Consider the following 26211-nt stretch of genomic DNA (forward strand, 5'->3'; position numbering starts at 1 on the left):
AGTTAATTGCGCTCTAACTTCAATTATGTGTAAAGTAGTTTGATATGTCATCAGTTCATCTCTCTAGGCGCTTCTAATTGGTTAATTGGCGGCAATCTGACTTAGAGTTATTGTTTTGAGATGCTTTCATTGAATTGAGTTGCTCGAGATTAATATAATTACATTGTTTACTAATTACTTTCAGATTGTTCAATGTATAAGATTGATGATTAATAGTATAAAGTAAAAGGCTTGGAAAAGTCAAAACACACTTGTTAATTTAAAAGATTTACGCAAGAATGTGTTGATGGGTGAAAAGTATAGATTACAACTTGTTTTGACAGTATTTTTGTTTTATAAAATATGCGTGTTTTCACGATGACGTTTTAGTTGGACAGTATCCAGTTTAGAAAACAAATATCCCACGTGGGCAGTGGTAATTGCTTTCATGACAATCTTCTTCTTGAAGTGCCTATCCTCTGTGGATGTTGGCTATCACATTGGTCCAAATCACTCTATTCACCGCCGCTCTGAATAGTGCTGTTGACGTCATTCCGGTCCATGTTCGCAGATTTCGCAGCCATGATATTCGTCTGCGTCCTGCTGACCTTCGGCCCTCTATTTTTCCCTGTAGTATGAGTTGAAGAAGGTGGTATTTTTCACCTCGCATGATATGCCCAAAGTATTCCAGTTTTCTGCGTTTGACGTTTGGTAGGAATTCTAGTTGTCCACCGATGCGTTGCAGTACTGTGTCGTTTGATACATGGTGTATCCATGGGATTCTTAGCATGCGGCGATAGCACCACATCTCAAATGCATCTATGCGTTTAGATGAGGCATCAGTAAGGGTCCACGCTTCTGCCCCGTATAGGAGGGTTGAGAGTACATAGCATTTTAAAACTCTTATTCTGGTATGGATGTTGAGAGATAGACTGCACAGTACGTTACGCATCTTGTTGAATGTACCTCTTGCTCTCTCGATTCGGCATCTTATTTCTCGAGAGTGATCCCAATCCTTATTCAAGGTACAGCCCAGGTATGTAACTGTCTCGGCTACTGTGAGAGCTACATTGTTGGCGGTAAACTGTAAGTTTCCAATGGTGTTTTTACTGACAATCAGTATGTGTGTCTTCTTACAGTTTATGTTCATACCATATCTGTTGCATGCGGTCTCTACACGGTCTATGAGTCTCTGAAGTCCTTCAGCCGTGTCTGCTATAAGGACGGTATCATCAGCATATCTTATGTTGTTTATTATTTCCCCGTTTATCACAACTCCATCCTCCATGTTCTCCAATGCCTCTTTAAATAGATGTTCCGAGTATACGTTGAATAGAAGAGGCGACAGTATACAACCTTGGCGCACTCCTCTCCTTATATTAAACTCTTCAGATGTTTCGTTTTCGACCTGTACAATGGCTCTTTGTTGTAGGTATAGCTTTGATATTATATCTGTGTCTCTGTCGTCGATTCCTGATTCACGTAGGATTGAGATAAGTTTACCATGTTGGACTTTATCAAAGGCCTTTTCGAAATCTATGAAGCATGCAAAGACGTCTGCGTTGACGTCTCGTGCTCGTTGGATCAGGACCTGTATGGAGAACAAGGCCTCTCGAGTGCCGAGTCCTTTCCTGAAACCAAATTGTGTATCGCTTATTCTCTCGTCGAGTCTTCTATATACACGTGCTTGGATGATATTAAGGAACGCTTTTAGGATATGACTCATCAAGCTGATTATTCTGTGGTCAGAGCATTTAGTTGCATTTGCCTTTTTGGGAAGTGGAATGAATGTTGACAACAGCCAGTCATTTGGTATTTGTCCGCCTGTGTAAATCTTGTTGAAGAGGTTGGTCAGCAGTTTCATCTGTTCTGGGTCTAGCAGTTTGAGTACTTCTCCATGAATCTGGTCTGGCCCAGGAGCTTTGTTGTTTTTTAGTCGTTTAATAGCTGATTCTACTTCCTCCTGTGTGATGGTAGGTCCTTCTTCGCCGACTCTGACGGGCATATTATCGATGTTTTCGTCTCCGAAAAGTTCCTCCATGTATTGCTTCCATCTTGTAAGCTTTTTGTCAGTCTCGGTAATGATGTTGTCATTCGAGTCCAAGATTATTCCTTGACCCCGTCTTTGGTGTCTTCCTGTTGTTTCCTTTATTTTCTTATGGAGGTTGAAGCTGTCGTGTTTTTGTAGTAAGATCTCGATTTCGACACATTTTTCTTTTAGCCAGCATTCCTTGGCGTCCTTAATTGCTCTGAGGACTCTTCTGTGTAGTTCCTTGTATTTTACATTGTCTCTGTTTCTGTGTTGTCTTCTCTCTTCCATAAGTTCCAAGATAGAATCTGTCATCCATTGTTGTCTTTTTACCGTCCTATCCGGTCCTAGCTCTTCTTTTGTGACGGAGGTTATTGATACTTTTATTTTGTTCCATAGGTCTTCTATTTCTGTTTCTTGGTTGCTGTCTTCAAGTATAGTTTTGATTTCCTTGTTTAGCCTCTCCTTTGTTTGTTGGAGTACGTCATCCTGTTTGAGTTTTCGCATGTCAGCAACCTTTGAGGGTTTCCTTTTGTCTATCTTCTTCAATCGAAGTTTAGTACGAGCTAGTAGCAGGTTGTGATCTGACGGTATGTCCGCGCCTGGGTATGTCTTACAAGAGACAACCGCGTTGCGATATCTTCTATTTATCATTATATAGTCGATCTGATTTCTCACTGTTCTATTGTTGTTATCAACCGGGGATCTCCATGTGTATAGTCTTCTGGGCGGTAGTTTAAAAAAAGTGTTCATAACTGTGATGTCCATTTCTTGGCAGAATTCTATTAAACGTTCCCCTCTCTCATTTCTCACTCCCAGCCCGAAACCACCAACCACATCCTCAACCTTTCCCTGTCCGATCTTAGCGTTCATGTCGCCCAGCATTATATTAACTTCTTCCTTCTTTGTGTGTTTGAAAGCAGTTCTAAGCTGTTCATAGAACTCCTCTATTTCTTGTTCATTGCTTTGGGATGTTGGAGCATATGATTGTATGATGTTGAGGTCAAATGGTTTAGCCTTGATCTTGACTAGCGCGACCCTATTCGAAACAGGGATAAATCCTTTTACGGTCATGTTGGTTTGACTATTAAGAATTATTGCTACTCCGTTTTTGTTTCTAGTGGTATTGTCTCCAGAGAAATACATGTGATATTCGTTTATGACGCAGTGACCGGAATTTGGCCATCTTGTTTCGCTGCATCCTAATATGTCTATCTGGAGTCGTTTCATCTCTTTCACTATGTTTGCCGCCTTTCCGGCCTGGTACATACTTTGCACATTCCACGTGCCAATTCTCCTTTCCTGGTTCATTTTAAAGACATCTTTGGAAGACCGGGGGATTCTTAGCACCCTCTCCCCATTTAAGGGGTGCCCGGGACTGAGGGCCGTTTCTTGATTTTGTGTATCCATTGTGATGTCTTGGGGAATATATATAAGACAGGTAGTTTCCCGTTGCTTTCCTGACTATATTTTTCAGCCGCTCCTACGTGGAGAACAGACGCTGTCGGATTACCGCTCCTAACATGGAGGCCGTCGTATCCTAGGTGCTAGTTTTGGTCCGCCCCGAGTATTTGATTTCCTCGGTACCACCCATATCTGGGAGGCATTCCCCTATCCGCCACCTGGGGAGGCGCCCGATGGGGGACTAGCAACCCCGCACGGGTTCATGACAATAGTCCACGTATTCTAGTTGTTTAATATAAAAGTGCTTTATTAATACAACATGAATAGAACAAAAAAAAATGCAACAAAGCCCTCTCGACTAATTGACATAATTCGATAAATTAAGAGATAATAGAGCTCGCCAACGCGCGCACGTACTTTTCTTAGAGCCAACCTTTCGAAGCTCTTTAGTTTCTGTTGTTTGGATCAATTGATTGAAGTATGTCCTTTGTGGAACACAATGACGTTATATAGGGGCCTGTTTGCATTGAACAACTTTTAATAATATCGCCTCTGATTTACTTTAAGATCAGCCTCTTCATCAGTTGCCACTTGTGGGAGACAGCTTTATAATTGAAAAAAGATCTGAGAGTTTTTTTTAATTTTGATTGGTTTATTGAACTAGCAAATTGAATTCGTCTTATTCATCTCTCTTCAATAAAATATCTATAACTGTTAACTCATTTCGTCCACATATTCACTTTTTTCCAAAATTCAACAATTATTTTGAAAGCGAGATTAACAATGATCAAAAGTAACTACAATCTCTCGATAGGTAGATACGTTAAAATATGACCAATTAACCAACAAATGCAGTTCGTAACGTATATTTACGCTTTAGTACTTAACCGAAACTGAAATCACCTGCTCTCTTGTCTTTTTACCCTAACTAAGTAAACAACCTGCCATTGCGTGCGCAAGTTGCGTTATTTCAATGCGATTTTTTGCGGTTAAATTTTTAAAACGGTCTACATTTGACGCAGTGTATACACCTTTGGTCGTTTTGCATGAGATGATATTCACATGCCGTTTTTGCGTAATTGGTCAATATGAATGCGGTTTTGGTTTTGTTAGTCATAACGGAATCAATTTGTTGACCCTAAGTACCATACAAACTTACACGAGAGCTTGGACCGACTTCTGCTACGAATTTTACTATTTTAGTCACTATATGTTTCTTGTCGTACCCAAGAACATAATATACTTTCACTGACCAAGCCATTCGAGTGAAGTAATGTAATGTAGACAATAATTACTGTATTTTTTAATACATAATATAATAACATAATTAACTTAGTGTTCGCGGTTTTAAGCAGCTAAAGAACATTAACCGATTTACTTTCATGCTTGGTACTCTGATGCAAAACAATCTTTTGCAAAGTTTGATCAGGTTGTTTTAAAAATTGAATTATTCAGAAAATATTAATATATGCATTAGCCAATGTATTGAAAATCGTCTAGCGAGTCTTTTGGCACGTTCAAAACCCGTGCCGCAGACCTCGCGACCAATGCTCGTCTGGACGTGACCATCCACCTCCTCCGCCATTCAAACTCACTATCAGAATACCAATCGATGTTTTCTTAATTTCCATTCCTACCAAATCAGCTTAGAATCATCATAAATCAAATGCAGGAATATTAATCAATCTAATGCGCGTGTTTTTGAGCCACATTTCAGCTGGATTAGACGATCATTCGATGCTTATCTTTGCAACTTTGATGGTTGGCCTAAAAGCCAGAAAACTTGAATTCAAGCAAAACCGTTCAATATGCAGATCGCGCCTTAGATTCCTATTTATTGTCAATAATTCCATTCATGGAATCCGACGGTTACATTGGAAGGCAATGATTGGACTGACTTGCAGACGACACAACTTAATTTTGTCATTGAAATTCCGTCATGCCGTTACGTTTGTGCTTTGGATCAGTAAAAGTTTTATTCAGTTCGTTTTATGCACACCTTGGCTACCCATATAATTTTTATTGTTGGGAACACAAATATTTTTTGTCAAAGTGTCAAAATATTCAAACGTCAAACAAGATGATGATATGGTGCCAAATTTCTCAGCTTGCTGCTTTTTTTGATCAATCACAAAGTAACACAGTGCTGTGATTTAAACAAATGCTACCAAAATTAAGAATTGAGTTTCTAACTGGAAAACTAGTCCAAAAAAATGAATATTCTGACATCGAAACTCTAGATTCATTGTAGTAATTGGTGTCCTTCACCCTGTATACACTGCATAAAACTAAATTTGTAATTCTGATCATACCTTCAACGGCACCATAAAAAAACAACCGAGTAACGACACGATAATGTATTTTCATCATTAAGTCTCGTTGAGCAAATCCAATCATATATCGAGCAGCAGAAAAAATCTTAATAAAGTTGAAAAATTAAGCAATTCGTTATTAACGAAGCGTTTTTTCCTTATTCATGTATAAAAGCAACGGCCCCGACCACCTGGAATCGCCAACAACAACCTGCAGGTAATTTACAACCCGATCGGTGCGTACTGACCCATTAAGTTTATTAACTTAAAATTGAATTATTAAATTCGACAAGGTATCGACTTACGAATTGTTCGACAATATAATCTTACGTTGACTCGATTTTTTTTGGGTTTTATGTTTCTTACCGAATACTTCGTTGTTGGTTCAGTATTTGGTTGTATGTTGTATTGGTTGTATTCTCTAAAGATGGCAGTTAAAAAGATTATTTCCGTGTCAGTGAGACACGCAAACACTAACACTAAATCTGCAATATTAAATTTAAATTACGTCTTTTAGCAAGATTGGCATCATAATTGTTACATCCCTCCTCATATTTGTCTATTTTTCTAAATCACCTGACAGAATATGTTTATTGCATTACCTTGTTCAGTTTTTCTCGTGTGTTTGACAGTTTCGCAACCTCAACTATTTCTTTCTACAAACTGTATTTTTCTTCATACTTAAAATCTTCCTTTTTAAGTAGTTCAATCTGGCGGAGAACAATCCTTGTATTAATCCACAGTGGATGGGCATTCAGACAGTTGCTGTCTTATAACTACAAAGTAAGATTTGGAAGATTTCGGTAATTTTGACCAGATTGGCGTTTTTAAGATTTATGCCTTACAAAAAAAAAGAATTCCAAGTGAGTTTATTTAAAATTCAGGAGTTGGATTTTTGACAAATCACGTCAATTTTCATTTTCAGTTGCGGTCTTTCTGCTAAAATATTCTTTCAGTAGGCGGCTACGTCACAACTCTCCAAATTTGTACCACAAAACTGTACAAATGTAAAACTAACGTAAAATTAAAAAAAATAACCTAAAATGCTTTAATTGGATTTTATAAGTTTTTGTTTATGTAACATATTCAGTATAAACTCTAATATAACGTCTATGAACAACCATTAAATTAGAGTCGTTTTCATTCGGTTTGTGATTTCGTATACAAACGCGTCATGATCCAAAAGTCACGTGACTTTTGTGGGATTTAGTAATCATGGTGTCATGTGATTTTTGGATCATAACGTGTTTGGCTGTGAAATCACAAAAAATTTTACCATTTGGCTTCAAAATTGATAATTTATGTTGCAATCCAGATGAGCGCATTTTGACAGATGACGTAAATGGCAATGTGACATTAAAACATTCTTTCAGTAGTCAGCTACGTCAACTGTCAACATTTCTACTATAAAGTTATAAAAATATAAAGCCAATCTGGGTGCGTATTCTTGAAACGAGGGAAGGGAGTTATCAAGAGAAAGACCTGTAGAATGTGACAGGAACCCGTTATTGTCAGCTTCTTCTGTCACATTCTATCAACACTACTCCTGAGATTTTAGTTTCCTGCTTTTAAGAATTAGGCCACTGACATTTAGTAAAATCAAGGAAAACTTAATTTAGTTTTATAGGTTTATGGACGTAATTCGTTTACTTGATTGAATTAACTGGGCTATCCCTAGGTTATGTACATAATCACAACAGTTATCGAGATGTTTACGGTTGAAGGTATTATTGATTATACTATGACTGTATTACTATGAGTACAGCTGCAAGAAGCGGTTATACAGGGTGGACCATAAGTAATGTGATATAGAGCTAAAGTCACAGTCAGGTTTGTTGTCTAAAAAGATTGGATGTAGACAAAACAACATACTGACAGTTTACATTACTAAAACTAAAATTGGTGATGCTCAATTTTATTATTATTCAATATCTAAATTTGACTGATATAGTGGAGTTTTGATTGATATGTTCATCTGTAAATATCTCGATAACTGGTAAGGTTAGTTATGTTTGGTTATGTGACATGATACAATACAATTTGAATTGAGTTCTATTATGAAACCAATCATAATATCTTTAGCTTATAGAAACAGAATCTCATATTTTATCCTACCTGATCGATTCAATCGAAATTAATTTGTACCTACGGTCCAACAATTCATCAACATGAGATATGTAGAAAACTATTTAATGCTCAGCGTGGAATAAAGCGGTTTTATGGGACTATTAGAAAAGCTGTAAAGTTAACTCAGTGAGCACCTGGCCGTTTCAACTAAATTTAGAATGCAACGATTGATTTTAATAGAGCCATTTTCTTAGTTTTGGTTTTTAAAAGGTCGAATATAATAAAACTTTCATTTTCTCCTGGTAGCCAGTCAGCAACAGGTGCAGCAACACTAAAAATAATCGAAGCCTGTACAAAAACGTTTAATCGAATAAAACGACGATGTCAAAGTGTCAATTCATTTATGCGGTACATATTTATTTATTTATAAACCCACGACCTCGTAATGCCATCAATGTGTCGCAGTGTATTCAGAGCTTTAGGCGGCATGTCTCTACGAACAACGGAAGTCGGTGTTTAAAGTTTTCAATTATTATGTCACTTAATTTGTTCATTCTAATTGCGTGAAATGTCCATTAGGAAATGGTGGGGGTGGATTAGAACGAATGCTCACGAAATGAGATTAAAATCTTCAATTTATGCGTAATTGAACCCTCGTTTTAAGCCTGGTTTATAAAACAAAATTTAACTTTAGCGTTAACTTTAGTATTAGCATTAAGAATAGAAGTAGTGGTTTTAAATTGTGATGTTCATAAACAAAATTTAACTTTAACTGTAAATTTAGCTGTAACTTCTGACGTTGGTTTTACATAAAATTCTAAATTTTCTTACAGCTAATACTAAAGTTAAATCTCCAATGTTTAAACTTCTTCTTAAGATTGAATTTTTGCTTTATTTATGAAATTTCTAAACAGAAATTCAAAGAATATCCTTTTGCTATTGATTTAGTGCAGTAATGTGACATTAGGCAGCAAAACTTGAAAAAAATAACATTAAAGTTGGACTTCGATTTTCAACTTGAAACGTATCGCACGTCTGTTTCGTGGGCGCCATTTTTGTCGCTAAGAAACCACGTTTCTTGAAACGGTGTTCAGAGAAATTTGGAGTTGACGACCGAATTCCGCAGCCGGTCGAGTGGAAATGTGGGGCCTCTAAGTGGAAACGTGGATTCCTAAAGGTCTACGGGGAATTGTCTTGTGCGGTGCACTTCCAGGAGGCGGAAAGGGTGAAAACCTAGGTCAAGACCACGTGGATGTGACAGTGACGGTTATAGTTTCCACGAGGAATGACTATATTTTTCACTCGGATCGTGCCTTTAAGGCGATTTTTAGTCCTATTTATGCAAGCGGGAGAGATGAGAGTTTCTCAGACGCACGCAAGTGCCTCTTCCGCGGACCTTTCGTAATCGTGAATCGCGTAATCGCGTTATTTAATCTGGCTGAACGTCTCACTGACGAGTGGCCATCGTAACCACAACACACACACAACATTAAAGTTAGGTTACCTTTCAGAAAACTGTATGGTTAAATTAAGGGTTTTATAAACACCCTTTTTTTAGGGTTAATACTAAATTTATTGCTAATGCTAAAGTTACAGCTAAAGTTAAAATTTCTTTTATAAACTAGGCTTTAGCAGACGGGTTGTATCCTAATTTTTGTTTTAATTTTCAGATATACCGACGCAAGTGCCCCCTTTGACGCCGGGCACCAACAAAACCATGACGGAGGCGCTTAAGGCGTCTTTCGCATCATGGGAAAAAGAACAAATACGATTAAATATAACCAAAGGTAAGCAGTAAGTTTTACTACCCTTGATTTTCTTAGGTACAGTTCACCGGGGGGTGTGAAAGTTAGAGATGTCTAGACTTGGGCGACTAGACTTTGTCTATTTTACTTAAGGCACGCGCTGTTTCACAATTTTTAGATAACATTCCTAAAGCTTGAGACTGTGAAAAGATAAAAAATATTAACCTGCAGTTTTTGATATGGTTTATTCATTAAAATACATGAAAATGCATATACAAGAGAGCATTTACATGAAATTGTCAAGAATATCACATATTTGTTCATGTGCGTACTATTTGCGTAAATCACTGTTCATAGTTTGAGATTGGTCAAAAAAAGCAGGAAGCTGCAAGCTGCTTTTTTGGACCAATCACAAACTACCCACTGTGCTGAGATTTACGCAAATGTTCCACAAGTAGTAGAATATACATTTTTCTGAATTCTAGTCTTTGCCATTGAATTTCTAATTGGGTTCCAGACTTAGTCACACAAAACAAAAAATTAGTACTCAGTGGGTACATATTTGAATTGCATGACAAGAGGTCACGGAACCACTGACTAAACCTAGACCTTCTTTTTACGGCACAACATAGACAGACTGCATTATTGTGTATTGTTGTGTCCTTCATTGTTGGCGTCGGATAAATCATTCATAAACTTGACAACGCCGACGGTTGCCGCCACATTTTACAAGCGAAAGCGTCTAAAAAACTCACTCAAAGGCGGCAACGGTGCTACGATGTTTACATTTTAATCATCTTCGATCCTCCGGTCTTACCTGTTGCGCTTACCCAACCTTTTAGATCCTTATTAAGGGCTTATATAACCTTTAAAGTGACAACTAAGGGTTGTTAATTCGTTGCCATTAGCACCTATTGTTCATCCCTAATCGCAATAGTTAAATTGTCATTTAGAGTTTGGCATTGTTGATTTTGGGATTAATCTTTAAAGGACAGCAATGTGGTCTGATGAGTCGGTTTCTACCGATTTGTTGTTTACTCATTTTGAGGCAATTTTATTGCCGATAAAGCCGAACCTCGATGACAGCTTGCGGTCGCAATATTGACCGTTAACAAGGTGTAAACTCGACAAACGGACGGGTTTTGCGACTTTAATTGGAAGACTGGATTGTAGATGGTAATTTTTTGCTTTGATGTAAACCTAGACCTGTTCAAATATGGACATTGGCAAATACGTAGGTGGATGAAACTCTAGTCTCCACCAAGAATTACATAAAGATCTCTTTAATGAGCAACGTTAAGTTACGTTACGTTTAAGTTAGTTATCTATTAAGACATCACTAACTTTGCATTCAATTGGTTGCACAACACATTAGCGCAGGATTAAAAAATAAAATTACATCTTTCTTTTTTTTTTTTAAATGAGCGGCAGCAAATACATTAAATAGCAAGGAAGTCTTATCTAGTACTAATAAGCGATCGCTAAAGATAGGCAACACTAAAACATTTCACCACCGATAAAAAAACTAGTTTCTGATAGAACTTTAACTAATTATCGTATAATTACTGCGGTATTTTCGAACGTCTTTTCCTATCATTAACCCGCCTCTGATCGCTGGATCTCTTCGGATGATAAAGGCCAAAGAAGCACAGAGTACCACCGACTAATTAAAACCGCTAGAGCGTATACAATTGGCAATAAAATTTTGTTTATTTCTCTCCAATTATTACTTACTAAAATGATTTAAATTGTTTTCAGAATATTCTGCGTGTGTCGTATCTAAGCCGCTTTTTTTGGGTGTTATCGTCACCTTAATCGGTAAAATCAGAATGACCACCCGCGTTTTAAATATAATAGTTTGACGTCACGTGTTTGTTTGTTCCTAGAATGGCAGTAGCGTTTATTGTAATGTATGGCATTGTTGAAGAATTATAAAAAAATAATGCGCGGGGAACAGTAATTACACGTGATATGGTCGGTGGACGAGCTTTGACGTTGAAGCAAACGTTATGCGGACGACACGACATATTTAATTGCATGATGTCGTGATTTTGTTTATTGTATTATCTCTATGTTAACAAAGCAAGTGTCGGTATCATTCCTACACTAGCATCATTTAATAGGCCGAAATAAGTTCATTGATTGAAAAAATTAGAAGGAAAACCATCTTACAAAAACTTTGACGTTTTTATGTGAAAACTTGGTCAAGGTAAATAGTAGAAATGTTTGTGCAACATTTTTATTTCTAGTGCTGAAACTAAATTGGCAGGTTGCAAAGAAAAAAAGTAAGTAAAATGCTGTTCTGATATTCCATGACATTATTAGAGTGTCTGATGTTAAGGTATTGTAATTATGGTTCATTTTTTTCCCGTGGCGGTTACGTCATCAAGTGCTCCGCCATATTGAAATTTACGCACGTCGTTTATTACAAGCTAGGTTATCCATCTTTTTAATCACCTGTTTGGACGTTGCCGTATTGACAAATTCCTCGTTTAAACCTCACAATATGTATCTTTCATTAAGCAATTATAAATGAAAATGAGAAAACTATATTGTTTTGAAAAAAAAACATTTTAAGAATCTCACATGTTTTGCATGCAATAAATGCTTTTTTTTTTCGAAATCTGTATAATTCATCGGTCTGTTTATTACTGCAACAAACAATACACCAGGTTCACATCTGCTCGTGGAAGATGTGGCAACATAGGGCACAGTCCCAACTGACAGTCGGCTAAACATTCTAAACAACATTTTGAGGTTAGGAATTTTAAAAAGTTGAAAAACACCAAAAATTACAAACAGAAGAAATAAAAACTTAATTTAGGGTTGTTTAAGTTTATTAATTAGTGTTGTTATTGCGAGACCTTCGTAGAAATTAAGATTTTTCTTCACCAAACTGGAAAACTTGCAACATTTGGTGGTAAACAAAGGCGGAAAGTTCAAATCAAACTTTGGCTTGAGAACAACAACCACATTCAATTTAAATTATCTGGAAAGGACATTACAGATAGGTGCATTCAAACGAGTCATTAACAGCCCAATACCAACGTTTCAAGAATTATTCCATAAAATTTGCATGAAAGGAAAGGCAATGTGTGTATCCTGGGGACTATTAAATCCTAAAGCAGTGTTTTAACTTATTACAATTATTAACAGAATTGTTGGTGTTTTAAGAACTTGCTTCTTGGTTTTGTGATATAGGTAGACTGCTTATTTATTTCCTTTTGTAAATTTACCCAGCATTAAATACATATCAATTTGGTTTTGTTTAACATGTTTTTTCAATTTCAGTTCAATTTATTGTAAGAGCAGGTAGGTACGTACCTCAGTTAAAGAAATTATCTAATTTTATGATTGTTTATGAAGAAAACTAGACTTCTTAGATAAAAAAAAACTTGAGTGTACTTTTTAAAGATTTTATTTGTATATTTCATAATGTGTAAATAATACAATTAAAATAGTAATTTAACCTACTATCTGATGGAAAAGTATTTAACAGTAGCACCATCTGTTTCTAGCCTTATAGTCAGAGAAGATTGATTTGATCAAATTTATGTATTAAGTAACTTGTATCTTTCTAATATTACCTGAAACTTATTAGAAATTTGTTTTTTCAACACTCTGCATATGGATTTTGACAACACCATTATAACCATAGCTTCAAACACCTTTTGTTTAGAGTCTTTTAGAGCAATTGATAATGGGACTTTTTAAATTTGGACCCTTTCAAAGCAAACTCCAGATTAAGCAAATAAAGGTACCTGAAACATAAGCTATTTAGTATTAGCAGTTCATTAATACCCCTACCAGAGTCTTTTTTATAATATTAGGTAAATCACCTTGTCAGCTTCTGCTAAACACACCTTTACTCTATATCCATGTTTCTTCGAGAACCACTGGCTTGAATAAACTTGGTTTTTGTATTGTTCTTGTAAAAACTCTTCTTGGGAGTAAGTAAATATATGGGCTGTTTCATTGTGACAGTGTTTTCTATTAGAAAAGGCATCCTGTTCTGTTCCACAAACTCTAGTTCCTTCAGAATGTTTCACTGGGCCCCTTGATAGTTGTAAAGTGTATTAAGAAGGTGGAATTTTCAAAACTGACTACCGAAACACACACATTAAGTTTTAGTAGTAGTGTCAGTTAGTAGTTAAATCAAAATACTCCTTAAAATATTGTAAAATTAATTGAGTAAGTAGTATGAGCAAGTTTAAAATTATTTATTTCTTGCATTTGCAAAGTTTTAGGAGCCTAGCTACTTAAATACAGTGCCTCCAGATTAAAGAGGGCCACTATGAAAATATTGAAAACGGTACAGATTTGGTTAAATGGGAAAAAATTGCGTAATCATGGCCTCAATCAATCAATTTTTTTGGTTTTTGAGATATTTTGGAAAAAGTGAATTTTTCGATTTTACCTTTTATTTTTTTGGCGTTAATATTAAACCTAGATCAAAACTAATGACACTTCTTTGCAACCACTTTTAAATGGCGTTGTCAGTTTTTAATTCAGACGAATAGGAATAATTTCTCTCCTTGCATCTTTGAGAACTTGTCCAAACAGTAAAAATGATCAAAAGACGCAAATAATTTTATCGAATCCAATCAACGTAATTAGCACACGTGAAGCTACATCATAAAAAAAATTTCATAACACATGACAAGGCATTGCAACCAGTGAGCGTAAAAATTTACGTTGGCAACGTGAAATTAAAAACTGATGGAACTTACTGTAATTAGTGTTTCTAGTCGTTTTTAAGCGATCTTTCATTACAATAATAATTTGAAATCGACCCTCAGAAATGGAATTGGGTTAAAACGGTGTGGCAATTTGATCCAATCTTTTGTTGTAGGTCAATGAATGTGCAATTCAATCAGATTAATAAGTTGTCAAATGTAATGTGGAACTAATTGAAAGCAATGTCTGAAAGTATTTGTACTATGAAGCACCTTATTAAAGGAAATCATATTAAATACCGATGGCATCGTTATTTTATGATATACTGGTACTGGTGTAAAGTATAAATCAACGGGAACAAAGAACTTAAAAAATGCCACGCACTAACAACCACAAAATATTTTTATTAAGCTCTCTCTCTCCGCTACTGAAGCTGATTCAGTTGCAAATTACATCTAATTATGATTAATGCCATACGAGTCGTTTTATCCAGCCAGGGATCAATTTAAAACGGTCGGAACACAGGTTCATTATGTACCGCATATACTATATATCACACGTATATATGAGATATTTTCTATTTTTGTAAAAGCGGGCGGCATTTATTTCCAGTCTCCGACCGAAAGGGGGGGTGATACCGGAAATTATTACCGACCGGGGTAACGGGGGGGAGTTTCCGCCGCTATTGAAAAGCAACAATGTGTAACGATCCTGCATCCGTTATCGGCTATTTAGATACTCGTTAATGGAATCACCTGACATTTAGCGCAAACTCGTTCCATCCTACATTTGAATATGGAATAAATCATAAAAGTTTCAATTGGTATGACACGAAAATTGCGGTACATACAATCCGAAGTTTCAATTTGAATTATTATTAGTAATTAATTTTAGTCAATACAAGTGTTTTGTCAAATTATATCTAGTCAAGTGAATTTTTTGTTTCAACGTATAAGAGGGATACTTTTGCCATATTCTCTCTATACACTCTACTTCACGTCAAGTGTTTGTTGTTAAAAGTTAAGTTTTTTTGAGCTGTAGTCAAGGTTTCTTCTTTAGCTTTACGTTCTCTCTTTTCTGCTCTTCAGTTCTCGTCCTGTCTCAGTTTTTTCTTTAACTTTCTTCTCTATTTCATCTTTTTCCTTCTTAGCTTTCCGCTTTTTTTCCTCCTTTAGCAACTTTTTCTTTCTTGATTTTAACTACTGCTTCTTGCTCTTCCTTTTTCACTTCAGCTTCTTCTTTAGCTTTGCGTTTCAATTCTCCCTTTTTCTTTAGCTTCTTAGAGTCTTCTTTTTCTTTTTTAGTTTTAGGTTCAGTTTCTTGTTTCTCTTTCTTGGTCTTGAGTTCAGCTTCTTTTTTGAATTTACGTTCAGCTTGATGTTTGATCCAAGTGATAGAAAACACTAGTTGAGAAAATAATTACTAGAGATACATCTTTTCCAACAATATTAAGAACTGAAGATGATTCTTGTCAATATTAAAAAAAGACTGCATTATTGACAACAACTGACCCTTCCTTATATGCTGATAGTGTGGACTCTAGCTGCTGTTCTATATGGTAAAAGGTCTTTCTATCTAAATTGATGTTTAGCTTATGTGCATAACAAGAATATGGGTATTAGTAACGTGCAAGCACCTAATATAACATCTGTACTTCTGGCTGAGCAGCAGCTAACCATCGGAAACAGCTCATGGAATGTTGGGAAATCATCGCTGTTGTAAAAACCTGTTTTGCTTAGTAACTTCCATTCATTCTGTTGCTTTTGTGATGTCCTGTAACATTGCTATCATCATATTTAAGATATCTTCCGATAGTGTAGAGCAATAAAGCAAAGTGAACTTATCCTTTTGGAACATACCTAAAATTTTATTTTTATTCTGAATATCCTCTTCTGTCATTTAATTAATAGAGTTATGTAACTTTATAGGAAAAATCCGAGCAGACATATCGTGTTATTTTTAATTCTAGGCCAATTTGAATGACTCACGAGCAATAACCTATGGACAAACATAATGACGAAAGGTCTCTTTATAGCAGCGTATTTTGGTATGGCTGAGTGTGTCGGAATCCATTTTGCTTAAACTGATTTATACGTTTCACGGTTGGACCAAACGAAGCGTTACTCTGAATAAAAAGTCGACGCAATACTCAGTCGTGGGCGTAATGACGGTGCCTGCAATTGGCGATCACTGGACCGCGAGAGGGCTGACTATATCAAAGAAAAAATCTCCATGTCGAAAACAATGGCCGACTCGCATCAACAATAAAATTGTTCATGCCGCTTTACGAAATCGCGATTAATTCGTTCGAATCGATGTTCTACTAACGCTTTTTCTTGTTTTTCGAATAAGTCGACATTGAAGCATACAGATATGAAAAATTCCACAAAAAACCTATAGGAAAAAGTTGATAAGTAAAGCAGTTATTAAAGGAATATTACAAAGTGCAATACCGGGGTTTTATTTAAAATAGAACATATCTGCTAATAAAACTAATATAAACTACGAAAAAAATTGTTTGTTTCAGATCCTCGCCAATGGACTGAAAATCACGTAGCTCATTGGCTACAATGGGCAGCCAAAGAATTCTCCTTAGAATGTAGCCCTTTGCACCAGTTCCGGATGAAGGGCAAAGATATATGCGCAATGGGCAAAGACGCATTTCTAACCCAAGCTCCCGCTTTTGTCGGCGACATCTTATGGGAACACTTGGAACTATTGCAGAAAGGTACGGTATTTCTTGGTCCGGTAGCATTATTTCAATTTGCTGATTCAAAATTGTGCTATTTTCAGATGTAGAAAAAGAAGAAAGATTGTCGATTTCTAATGCATTGTACGACAACAACATTTGCGTGCCGGACATTCCTACTTTTATAGACTACACGCAGGCGCCAGTGATCAATCCTGCTGAAGACAGGAAACCTGTGCCCTTAACGACGGTTTCACCACCACCTGCTAATCATAGTTCAGGGGCTCAACCTACGAACAACAATTTTCTGCATGACGGTGAGTAGAATTTTATCTATAACGGCTGAAAATCTGATCTGAAGAGTTAAAAGAAGAACGCTTAATTACCGGTCTTCAATTTGCTAGAGAAGGTCAAAGACTCAGTTTAACCACAGCCCTTGATAGCACGTTTGATGATACGCTGATGGCACGCTAATCACCAGTTGCATTAAGTGCAGAAGTTTGATATGTTAAAATTAATCGAGAGTATTTCTTGTTTTACGATTTGTAATAACTCTCTAAGAACTCGTTATTCCATCACACCGAGGTAATAATTTATCCGCTGATACACGTTTCAGAGTAATAGTAGCTACATGAAATACAGTTATGCTAATTAACTTCGGTGCTCTTCTTCGTGCACCTTTGGCGCACCAAGGGGGAATCGGAAAAAATCGCCTCTATATTTCTCTTTAATGAAGATGTGCCTTGTTTCGTGGCTTCTATTAGATCGTATCTTATCCAGCAGTGCTACAGATTTTATTGCATTAACTCGCTCTCGCCATAATAAAATAAAATTGCCCCCTTGAACATGGACCCGTCAAGGGCATTATCGCTGTTCTCATGCAGAAACGCAGATCAAATTAAATATGTGTATATTTGATCTCGTTCAAATCAATTAAGAGCTTTAAAATTAAAAGGTTTGAAATTCCTTCTTATGTTACCACTTTATTAGGTTAGGTTATGTAGTGGTAATGACACAGTAAGGTAGTTTCCACTCAGCAGAGGACAATCATTTAACATGTGATATTTCTAAATATAATTTTTTATTTAGTGATTTTAACTGATTTTTAATGAGACCACCTGTATTCTTATGATTACAATTTCAAAACAGTTTCATTAGAAGTTTTTAAAAATAGCTATTTTTACAATACCCACTACAACCATTCCAATACAATTTAATTGCATCTTGTAATTTAATTATAAAATATAATGTACAAACTTACAATAATAGCTATTAAACGAACCAAAGTATTCATGAAGGCAATTAAAAATCAAAACCATTGGAACTATTAATTGTAAATTAATTAATAAATGAGTTTGTTACTTTATTTTTTCATTAAACGCATGTCAAAGTATTAAATAGTCAATTAAATAAAGTAGAAGTATTTCCCCGTTTCTAAAAGCACGCTAAACTGGCAATTAAGTTTTTGAGGGAGAAATGTTAATTTGTATTTTAACCTGAGCTATTTTAATTGTCATTTATGTTAAAAAGCAGCTTTAACTTGCAAACCTCATACACAGGGAGTTTGATAAGTATGCTGACTAACTTTCAGAAGTGCTAAGGACGTAAAACGAAACATGTTTGCCCTGTGAGTGTGTGATTTTGCCCTTGACAGTTTTGACATTAGTAACAGATATCACGTGGTTTTTGGAGATTATTTCCTTCCTATCAATTTTGACCAATCGCTATCAAGAATGGACCTATCCCACATATCATAAATTTTTGTTTTAATGACTGGAATCGAAAGAATAGGATCAAAAAACTAATTTTTCATATTCTTGAAGAAAAAATTATGGTCGTAAATGTTCCTACATTAGTTTGAATTTGTCCATTAAATTTAAAAGATCTGTTTTGGCGCGCATGTGACGTACGTAATTCTGGACGATTTTATTGGCTGTTGCACGCCATCTGTTTCACTTCTTGTCGCTGATTGGTTGATAGTGTAGAACGTCACCGGCGGCGGGCGTTTTAAACATGAGATTAATGTAGTTTTTATCATCATTTTTTTTCTATTTAGACTTAATATTTGTGAAAACAAAAAAATACGGGTATAATATTTTCAATCCGTCTTTGTAGTTATGAAATAAAAAAAAATTGTGGGACAGGCCCATTAGTATAACAAATGTAAATTTTAAGTGGAAAAATCACTTAACAACTGTCAACTTAGCTGTCAGCAGTTTTTCCGGAAAAAAATTCGAAAAAATTTCACACTCCTCACAGCAACATAAAGAATAGTGTTACCCTTTCTAGCTTGAAAGTTATTGTTCTTATTAATTATTGTTCTTATTGTTTTAATTAAAATAAAATGTTTATTTAACTCAGGAAATAATCTTACCAAATATCCCTCGTGCATCTAATTTTTCCGGAAAAATTAAATGCACTAGGGATAGTACCCCCGAATAATTTAGCTAAGCAGTCACGTGATCACTGGCAAAATCTCAGAAACACGTTTTGTATCGAATACTATAAGAAAACTTTTCTAAACTCTGATTTTTGTAACTTTTGAACACAGTTTGACAGAGTCAAAATTGCTTGTCAAACCCACTTGAAGTGGGAAAATGTTTTAAGCATATTTTTGAAATCCTCAATAGATTTCCTATAGAATAACCTGAAAAAACACTACGAAGATTTGGTACAGTCAAAGAGTAAAGCGGTGTCAAAGTTTGAATTGCCAGAAACACAGTTTAAAAGGATAGTCAGGGACTGTAAAATCCACTTTTAGTGAGAAAATGAGTGTTTTAGACACATTTTTAGGATCTTCATTAAATTTCTTATCCAATAACCTGAAAAAACATTGCAAGATTTCGAAAATTTCAACTGCCTAGTATTTCTAATTTACCAATAATTTACTGAAAATTTACCCATCACTAAACCAAATTTGCGTTCATATTGATATTCATTTCGATAACACCATAATAATGCCAGAAGAAAGCTATGTCGATGTCGTCTGCAAATTTAGCATTTGCGGAAATGTCAATATAGAGTAAAATATGAATATTATTTATCATTTGACAGAAATTAGATACTAAATTTTCGTATATTATTTAAGAACACCTACTCTGTGGTTCTTTGGCCTGCTAAATCACTAAACCTAACACTTTTCGACTACTATCATATAAATTTTAAAATGTTTTGTTTCTTAAGTAAATCAACTTAACTCGACCTGTTGTCGACATATCGACAGATCTAATTCAAATAAAAACGGTGTTGTTTTAAAATCTTGCAACATCGCGGTACCAGTTTGAGAAGGAAACAGTTATGGACTCTCTCGAGTCGAGCTACTGGCAGCACGCATTCGATTCATAAAACTTATTACCGTCACTACGAGGCTCATTTTCATTCAGGAGGCCAACTTCCTGTGGAGCCGACTTTCAGCCGATCAATCACTCGTAAATTAACCGCCTAGATCATTTTGTTCGGAATTATGTAATTTCCACCGGATCGACATTTTTTTTTACATTAGGAAATAACGTGTTTATTTTCGGACGGTCTGTCTGAAGGTTCCATCCAAGATCAACTTTCTTTCACTCAACTTAAGGTTAATTACATGCTATTTACGTGTTTGATCTGCAATTTTCACTTTAAGTGTAGAAAAAGTTCTTGAATAAGCATTAAGCGTGATAAGTTTGGGTCACTAAGGATCACGGGATCGTTGCTCAATCTACAATTTGTTTCTAAAATCACGTGAGTGAATCTGATACGTTTCCACGAATGATTTTCATGATTGTCACGTGACTGTTGTCATGTTGGCAAATTGACTCTAAAAGTCACGTGACTATAAATTTCAGTTTGCTGTCCTGTTTGAATGACGTTTGATAAAGAAGGATACACATATACACTAGTTAGCGTGCAGTGTTGCCAGATCTGGGGAAGATTTCACATTTCTACGGAAATCGAATCACATTTGGATATTTGGAAAAAAGTTGTAAATTTTTTTGAAACATTAGTAAATACTAATTCAACGCTTTAATTAAGTTACTCAATAAAGCAACAAAAATTTGCCAGTATACATACAATTTTCGAATTGAAATTTCTCAAAAACTAAAAAAGTTAGAAAATTCGCTCAACCGTCATTTTGTAACATTTTTCATTCTCTTTCTAATGATATATAAAAAATCTAGATTGTAGTGCAAATTACAGCTTCACCAGGCTTCAAACCTGGCAACAACGCTGCAAACTCACAAAAAGTGACACAATTTTCGAATTGAAATTTCTCAAAAACTAAAAAAGTTAGAAAATTCGCTCAACCGTCATTTTGTAACATTTTTCATCCTCTTTCTAATGATATATAAAAAAATCTAGATTGGAGTGCAAATTACAGCTTCACCAGGCTTCAAACCTGGCAACAACGCTGCAAACTCACAAAAAGTGACACAATTTTCGAATTGAAATTTCTCAAAAACTAAAAAAGTTAGAAAATTCACTCAACCGTCATTTTGTAACATTTTTCATCCTCTTTCTAATGATATATAAAACATCTAGATTGGAGTGCAAATTACAGCTTCACCAGGCTTCAAACCTGGCAACAACGCTGCAAACTCACAAAAAGTGACACAATTTTCGAATTGAAATTTCTCAAAAACTAAAAAAGTTAGAAAATTCGCTCAACCGTCATTTTGTAACATTTTTCATCCTCTTTCTAATGATATATAAAAAAAACCAAGATTGGAGTGCAAATTACAGCTTCACCAGGATTCAAACCTGGAAACAACGCTGCAAATTCACAAAAAGTGACACAATTTTCGAATTGAAATTTCTCAAAAACTAAAAAAGTTAGAAAATTCGCTCAACCGTCATTTTGTAACTTTTTTCATCCTCTTTCTAATGATATATAAAAAAAAACAAGATTGGAGTGCAAATTACAGCTTCACCAGGCTTCAAACCTGGCAACAACGCTGCAAACTCACAAAAAGTGACACAATTTTCGAATTGAAATTTCTCAAAAACTAAAAAAGTTAGAAAATTCGCTCAACCGTCATTTTGTAACATTTTTCATCCTCTTTCTAATGATATATAAAACATCTAGATTGGAGTGCAAATTACAGCTTCACCAGGCTTCAAACCTGGCAACAACGCTGCAAACTCACAAAAAGTGACACAATTTTCGAATTGAAATTTCTCAAAAACTAAAAAAGTTAGAAAATTCGCTCAACCGTCATTTTGTAACATTTTTCATCCTCTTTCTAATGATATATAAAACATCTAGATTGGGGTGCAAATTACAGCTTCACCAGGCTTCAAACCTGGCAACAACGCTGCAAACTCACAAAAAGTGACACAATTTTCGAATTGAAATTTCTCAAAAACTAAAAAAGTTAGAAAATTCGCTCAACCGTCATTTTGTAACATTTTTCATCCTCTTTCTAATGATATATAAAACATCTAGATTGGAGTGCGTGCAAATTACAGCTTCACCAGGCTTCAAACCTGGCAACAACGCTGCAAACTCACAAGAAGTGACACAATTTTCGAATTAAAATTTCTCAAAAACTAAAAAAGTTAGAAAATTCGCTCAACCGTCATTTTGTAACATTTTTCATCCTCTTTCTAATGATATATAAAAAAATCTAGATTGGAGTGCAAATTACAGCTTCACAAGGCTTCAAACTTAGCAACAACGCTGCAAACTCGCAGAAAGTGACACAATTTTCGAGTTTTTTTGATATCTCAAAAATTAAAAAAAAAATTTGTTAATGTGTGTTGATATGAAATAACCTGTCAATTAGTTAAAATTAAGTTAAAGTTATTTTTTATTTTCGTTTTTTCAGTAAAACTTTGACATCTTCGTTATTGTTCATATTTCGAAAAAGCGTCAAAGGAAAAAAAAATTTATTTTTTGAAGCCCTATTTGCAGGTGAAAGGAAAGCCCCAACTTTGGAATCACCCTGTATATGACTTATAGGTTGGCAAGACTGTTTCTAATAAAAGTTTCAATGGAAAACTTTGCGCCGGGTGGGCCTTACAATGTTGCCAACAGCAACAAAAAAGAATTAAAAGAAATTATTATTTACGTTAATTTTCAAAATTATGTATTTTGTATTTTTTGCTTGTTCTGAATTACTTAAAAAAACTCGGACAAGATTTCTGCATCAGAAAAAAATCCATATTTATATATTATTTTCATTAGTAATCCCACAAAGTAATTACATTTCCTCACTCATGTTAAGGTTAAACTGTTAAGACGCGCGTTAATAAAGTTACTCACCGACAAACCGAAAGGGTTACACAACGCTTTCACAATACGTACAATTTCATAAAAAAAGTGTAACATTTATTTTTTTTATGCAAATATGAATATGTATAAATTAACAATTACTGGTTGTGATTCATGCCCGATATACGTGTCCATTTTTAATGATATCCGCACTATTGATGTGTAAAATACTCGCAATTATCGTTGGTAAACCGAAAAATGGGGGCGTTCTTACGATAACACACACACATACGGCCAGACAAAGATGTTTTAACATTATTAACTTAACCTAAATTAGGTAATAACAACTTTCGTATTCAAGGTGCCGTGACGAAGATTTGTGCGCAATTTTATAGTCCAACATCAAGGACCTTATTATGATTTTTTTTATTCGTGTGCAATAATTGTGACCCAGCAAGAACCTTAAGCCAAACTTTCCTAAATTTTTGTTTCATCATCTGAGTTCCTTAGAGTCTGGTCCAAACAACATTCAGAAGGGTAAATGAAGTAGGAAAACAAAGCCAAAGTCAAAACCACCCAAACAAAACAATCGAAAACTGGGTCAAAACCAAAGAAGCAAACGAGGATGAAGGATGAGCCTGATAGTGAAAGCCAGATAACGAATATTGCACAGCGTGTTGCTGCAAAACCTCCTAGACATGGTTCGCTACCCTGCTAACAATGCTAATGGTGTTCCCTATTATTCTTCTTCAGCGCAGTACGTCTTCTAGTTTTTTTCAGTTATTAATTACCCTTTCTGCTGAGAAAATCGCGATCAAAACAGCCCCGCGGTATCAATGTTGATGTCTTCGCTAATCAGTATCAACAAATAAACAAGATCGATTTGTTTGTGGTTTTGTGGTTTCTTGCTTATTCAATGGTACCGGATTGTCTCAGTTTAAGAATGGCTATTATTTTACGAGGTGCGTATAGTTATTTAGGAAAAAGTCAATTGATATATTTAGTTTTATAAGAAAACCAATTGGTGTAATAATTGTCTTATAATGGCTTTAAGATTTTAGCCACAAAAATAACAATTAAAATGCACTTTCTTAATAAACTAGTTTTTTGATTATTAAAGCTAATATTTTTGGTTAAAAATTATTGAAATATTTAGTTTAAGAAAAAGTCAATTGAAATATTTAGTTTTATAAGAAAACCAATTGGTGTAATAATTGTCTTATAATGGCTTTAAGATTTTAGCCACAAAAATAACAATTAAAATGCACTTTCTTAATAAACTAGTTTTTTGAATATTAAAGCTAATATTTTTGGTTAAAAATTATTTTTTAAATTTAACTTCAGTCTTGGAATTTTCTGACAACTCTCAAAACATACATTCTTATAATTTGCAGCTTGATTTTTGTGAATTTAATTTAAGTATTTCCTGTACTCTTTGACAGTTTTCAGCCTGATTTTCGACTATTGTAGCTTTAATTTTGTAGAAAATTTTAAAAATGGAGTTTCTACTTTTAAAGTTTTTTGGTATCTTGATAGTTTTGACAACTGTTAACATAACACTACTCTGTTTCTCATATGAACAGATACTTCATTTTTTTATCATTTTTTAAGCATTACTTGCAAATATCCGCCAAAACCAACTTAAAATTGAACTATTTTTTAACATAAGAACAACATTTTTTGTAACATGTAACAATACCATATTTTAAAACAAAATGGACGCTGTTTAAATTTATAAAAAAGTCTTTATAAAAAATAAGTTGATCGGAACCGGAATTGAAAACGAAACATATTGAACACGAACACAGGAAGATAATCCTTAAAAAGTTGCTCTAACAATGTTGAAGCCAAATATCGAAAAATTTTCCAACTAGAGATAATACAGCACTTTTCTGAAATTGCTCGTTTTCGGTTTTTCAAAAATACCTCAAAAACAAAGCAAAAATTTAATGTTGTGAAATTTATCATTAAAAATTCTGAAAATATTCCCCATTTAACCTTTCCAGTAGTTTTTTCGAGAAACGATATCTCTGTATAGATAATTGAATCTTGGACACAGTGTATAATATACTATAATACTCAAACTTTGGGCATAAGGTGAGCGGCAAGGTAATAATTTTTCTTTGGTTTGGTCCTCTTTTAATTCAGAATTTAAATTTACTGTTCATACTATTCCTCCACTTAAGAAAAGAAATAATCTAGTTAAGAGCTTTTTTGATTTTTGTTCCTTTCTATCATTTCACTATTTATTAAGCTAATCAAGCCAGATTTTTCTAACTCGTCCCCTTCTGAATCATTTGCTATATTTTCTCCAAAAATTTCTGCAACATGCTTTATTTGTTAAGTCATTGACAAGGCCTGGATATTTGCTTTTTTCTATCGACTTAAAGGAATGTTATAACTAAAGTGTAACCCTAATGGAAGAAAACTCGCAGATCATAAGTATAAATAGTAATAGAACCATAATAAATCCCTGCTGCAGTTGAAGAAAAAAGGGTTCAAACAGCTATTAATAGTTAACCCTTTTCCCATCCCATCTACGTGCATCCTTGTTCAGCATCGGTAAACAACTCGGCGTGTTCTTTTCTACGTTTCAACAGCCCCTTCCGAGTGGCATCCATGAATGAAGTGCCCTGTTTAGCGGTAATAAAAACAAGTGGCTATGATTCGGTCGCACGTGTTCCCTATCCTTAAGGAACCCCTGACATTCGAGTACTACTTCCCGTGCTTTCACGGTGTCGCGATGGGGTAATCGCTAGGGGTTGTCAGGGTACGACCGTATTTCCAGCAGTGTTTGCACCACCTTTAAGCCTACTATATTGGTTTTAATCATGATGTCGTTTTTCTTCTCTATCAACATTTTCTTCTTTGTTTCATTTCAACCAAACACTCTGCATAATTTAAGTTGTCGTTTGTATCCTCTCAAAACATCCACCAATTAGCTGTGACACTATTTATGGCCCAACACTATTAAAACGTTGTTAAGTTTTGTTTTGACTGTTACCACTAGAATAGCACAATTTGTAAAAGTCACCTTTAAGTACTTTTTTGAAACCATATGGTTATTGAAAATTTGCAGTATATTTGATGAAACAACATAGTAGGTTTGAGATTCT

General features: G+C 34.9%; 1 protein-coding gene across 2 annotated transcripts in view; it reads left to right on the forward strand.

Annotated features, from left to right (window-relative positions):
• Positions 1-26211, forward strand: part of pnt (ETS transcription factor pointed) — a 95797-nt gene that overhangs the window by 47834 nt on the left and 21752 nt on the right. For both annotated transcript variants that reach the window (XM_081973965.1, XM_081973966.1), the window contains 3 exons: positions 9462-9578; positions 16741-16941; positions 17007-17219. In XM_081973965.1, the coding sequence (XP_081830091.1) occupies positions 9462-9578; positions 16741-16941; positions 17007-17219 (531 nt within the window). The remainder of the gene's footprint in view (positions 1-9461; positions 9579-16740; positions 16942-17006; positions 17220-26211) is intronic.

This window comes from Ips typographus, linkage group LG2, assembly GCF_016097725.1.
Source record: "Ips typographus isolate SLU linkage group LG2, UJ_Ityp_2.0, whole genome shotgun sequence".
Taxonomy (NCBI): domain Eukaryota; kingdom Metazoa; phylum Arthropoda; class Insecta; order Coleoptera; family Curculionidae; genus Ips; species Ips typographus.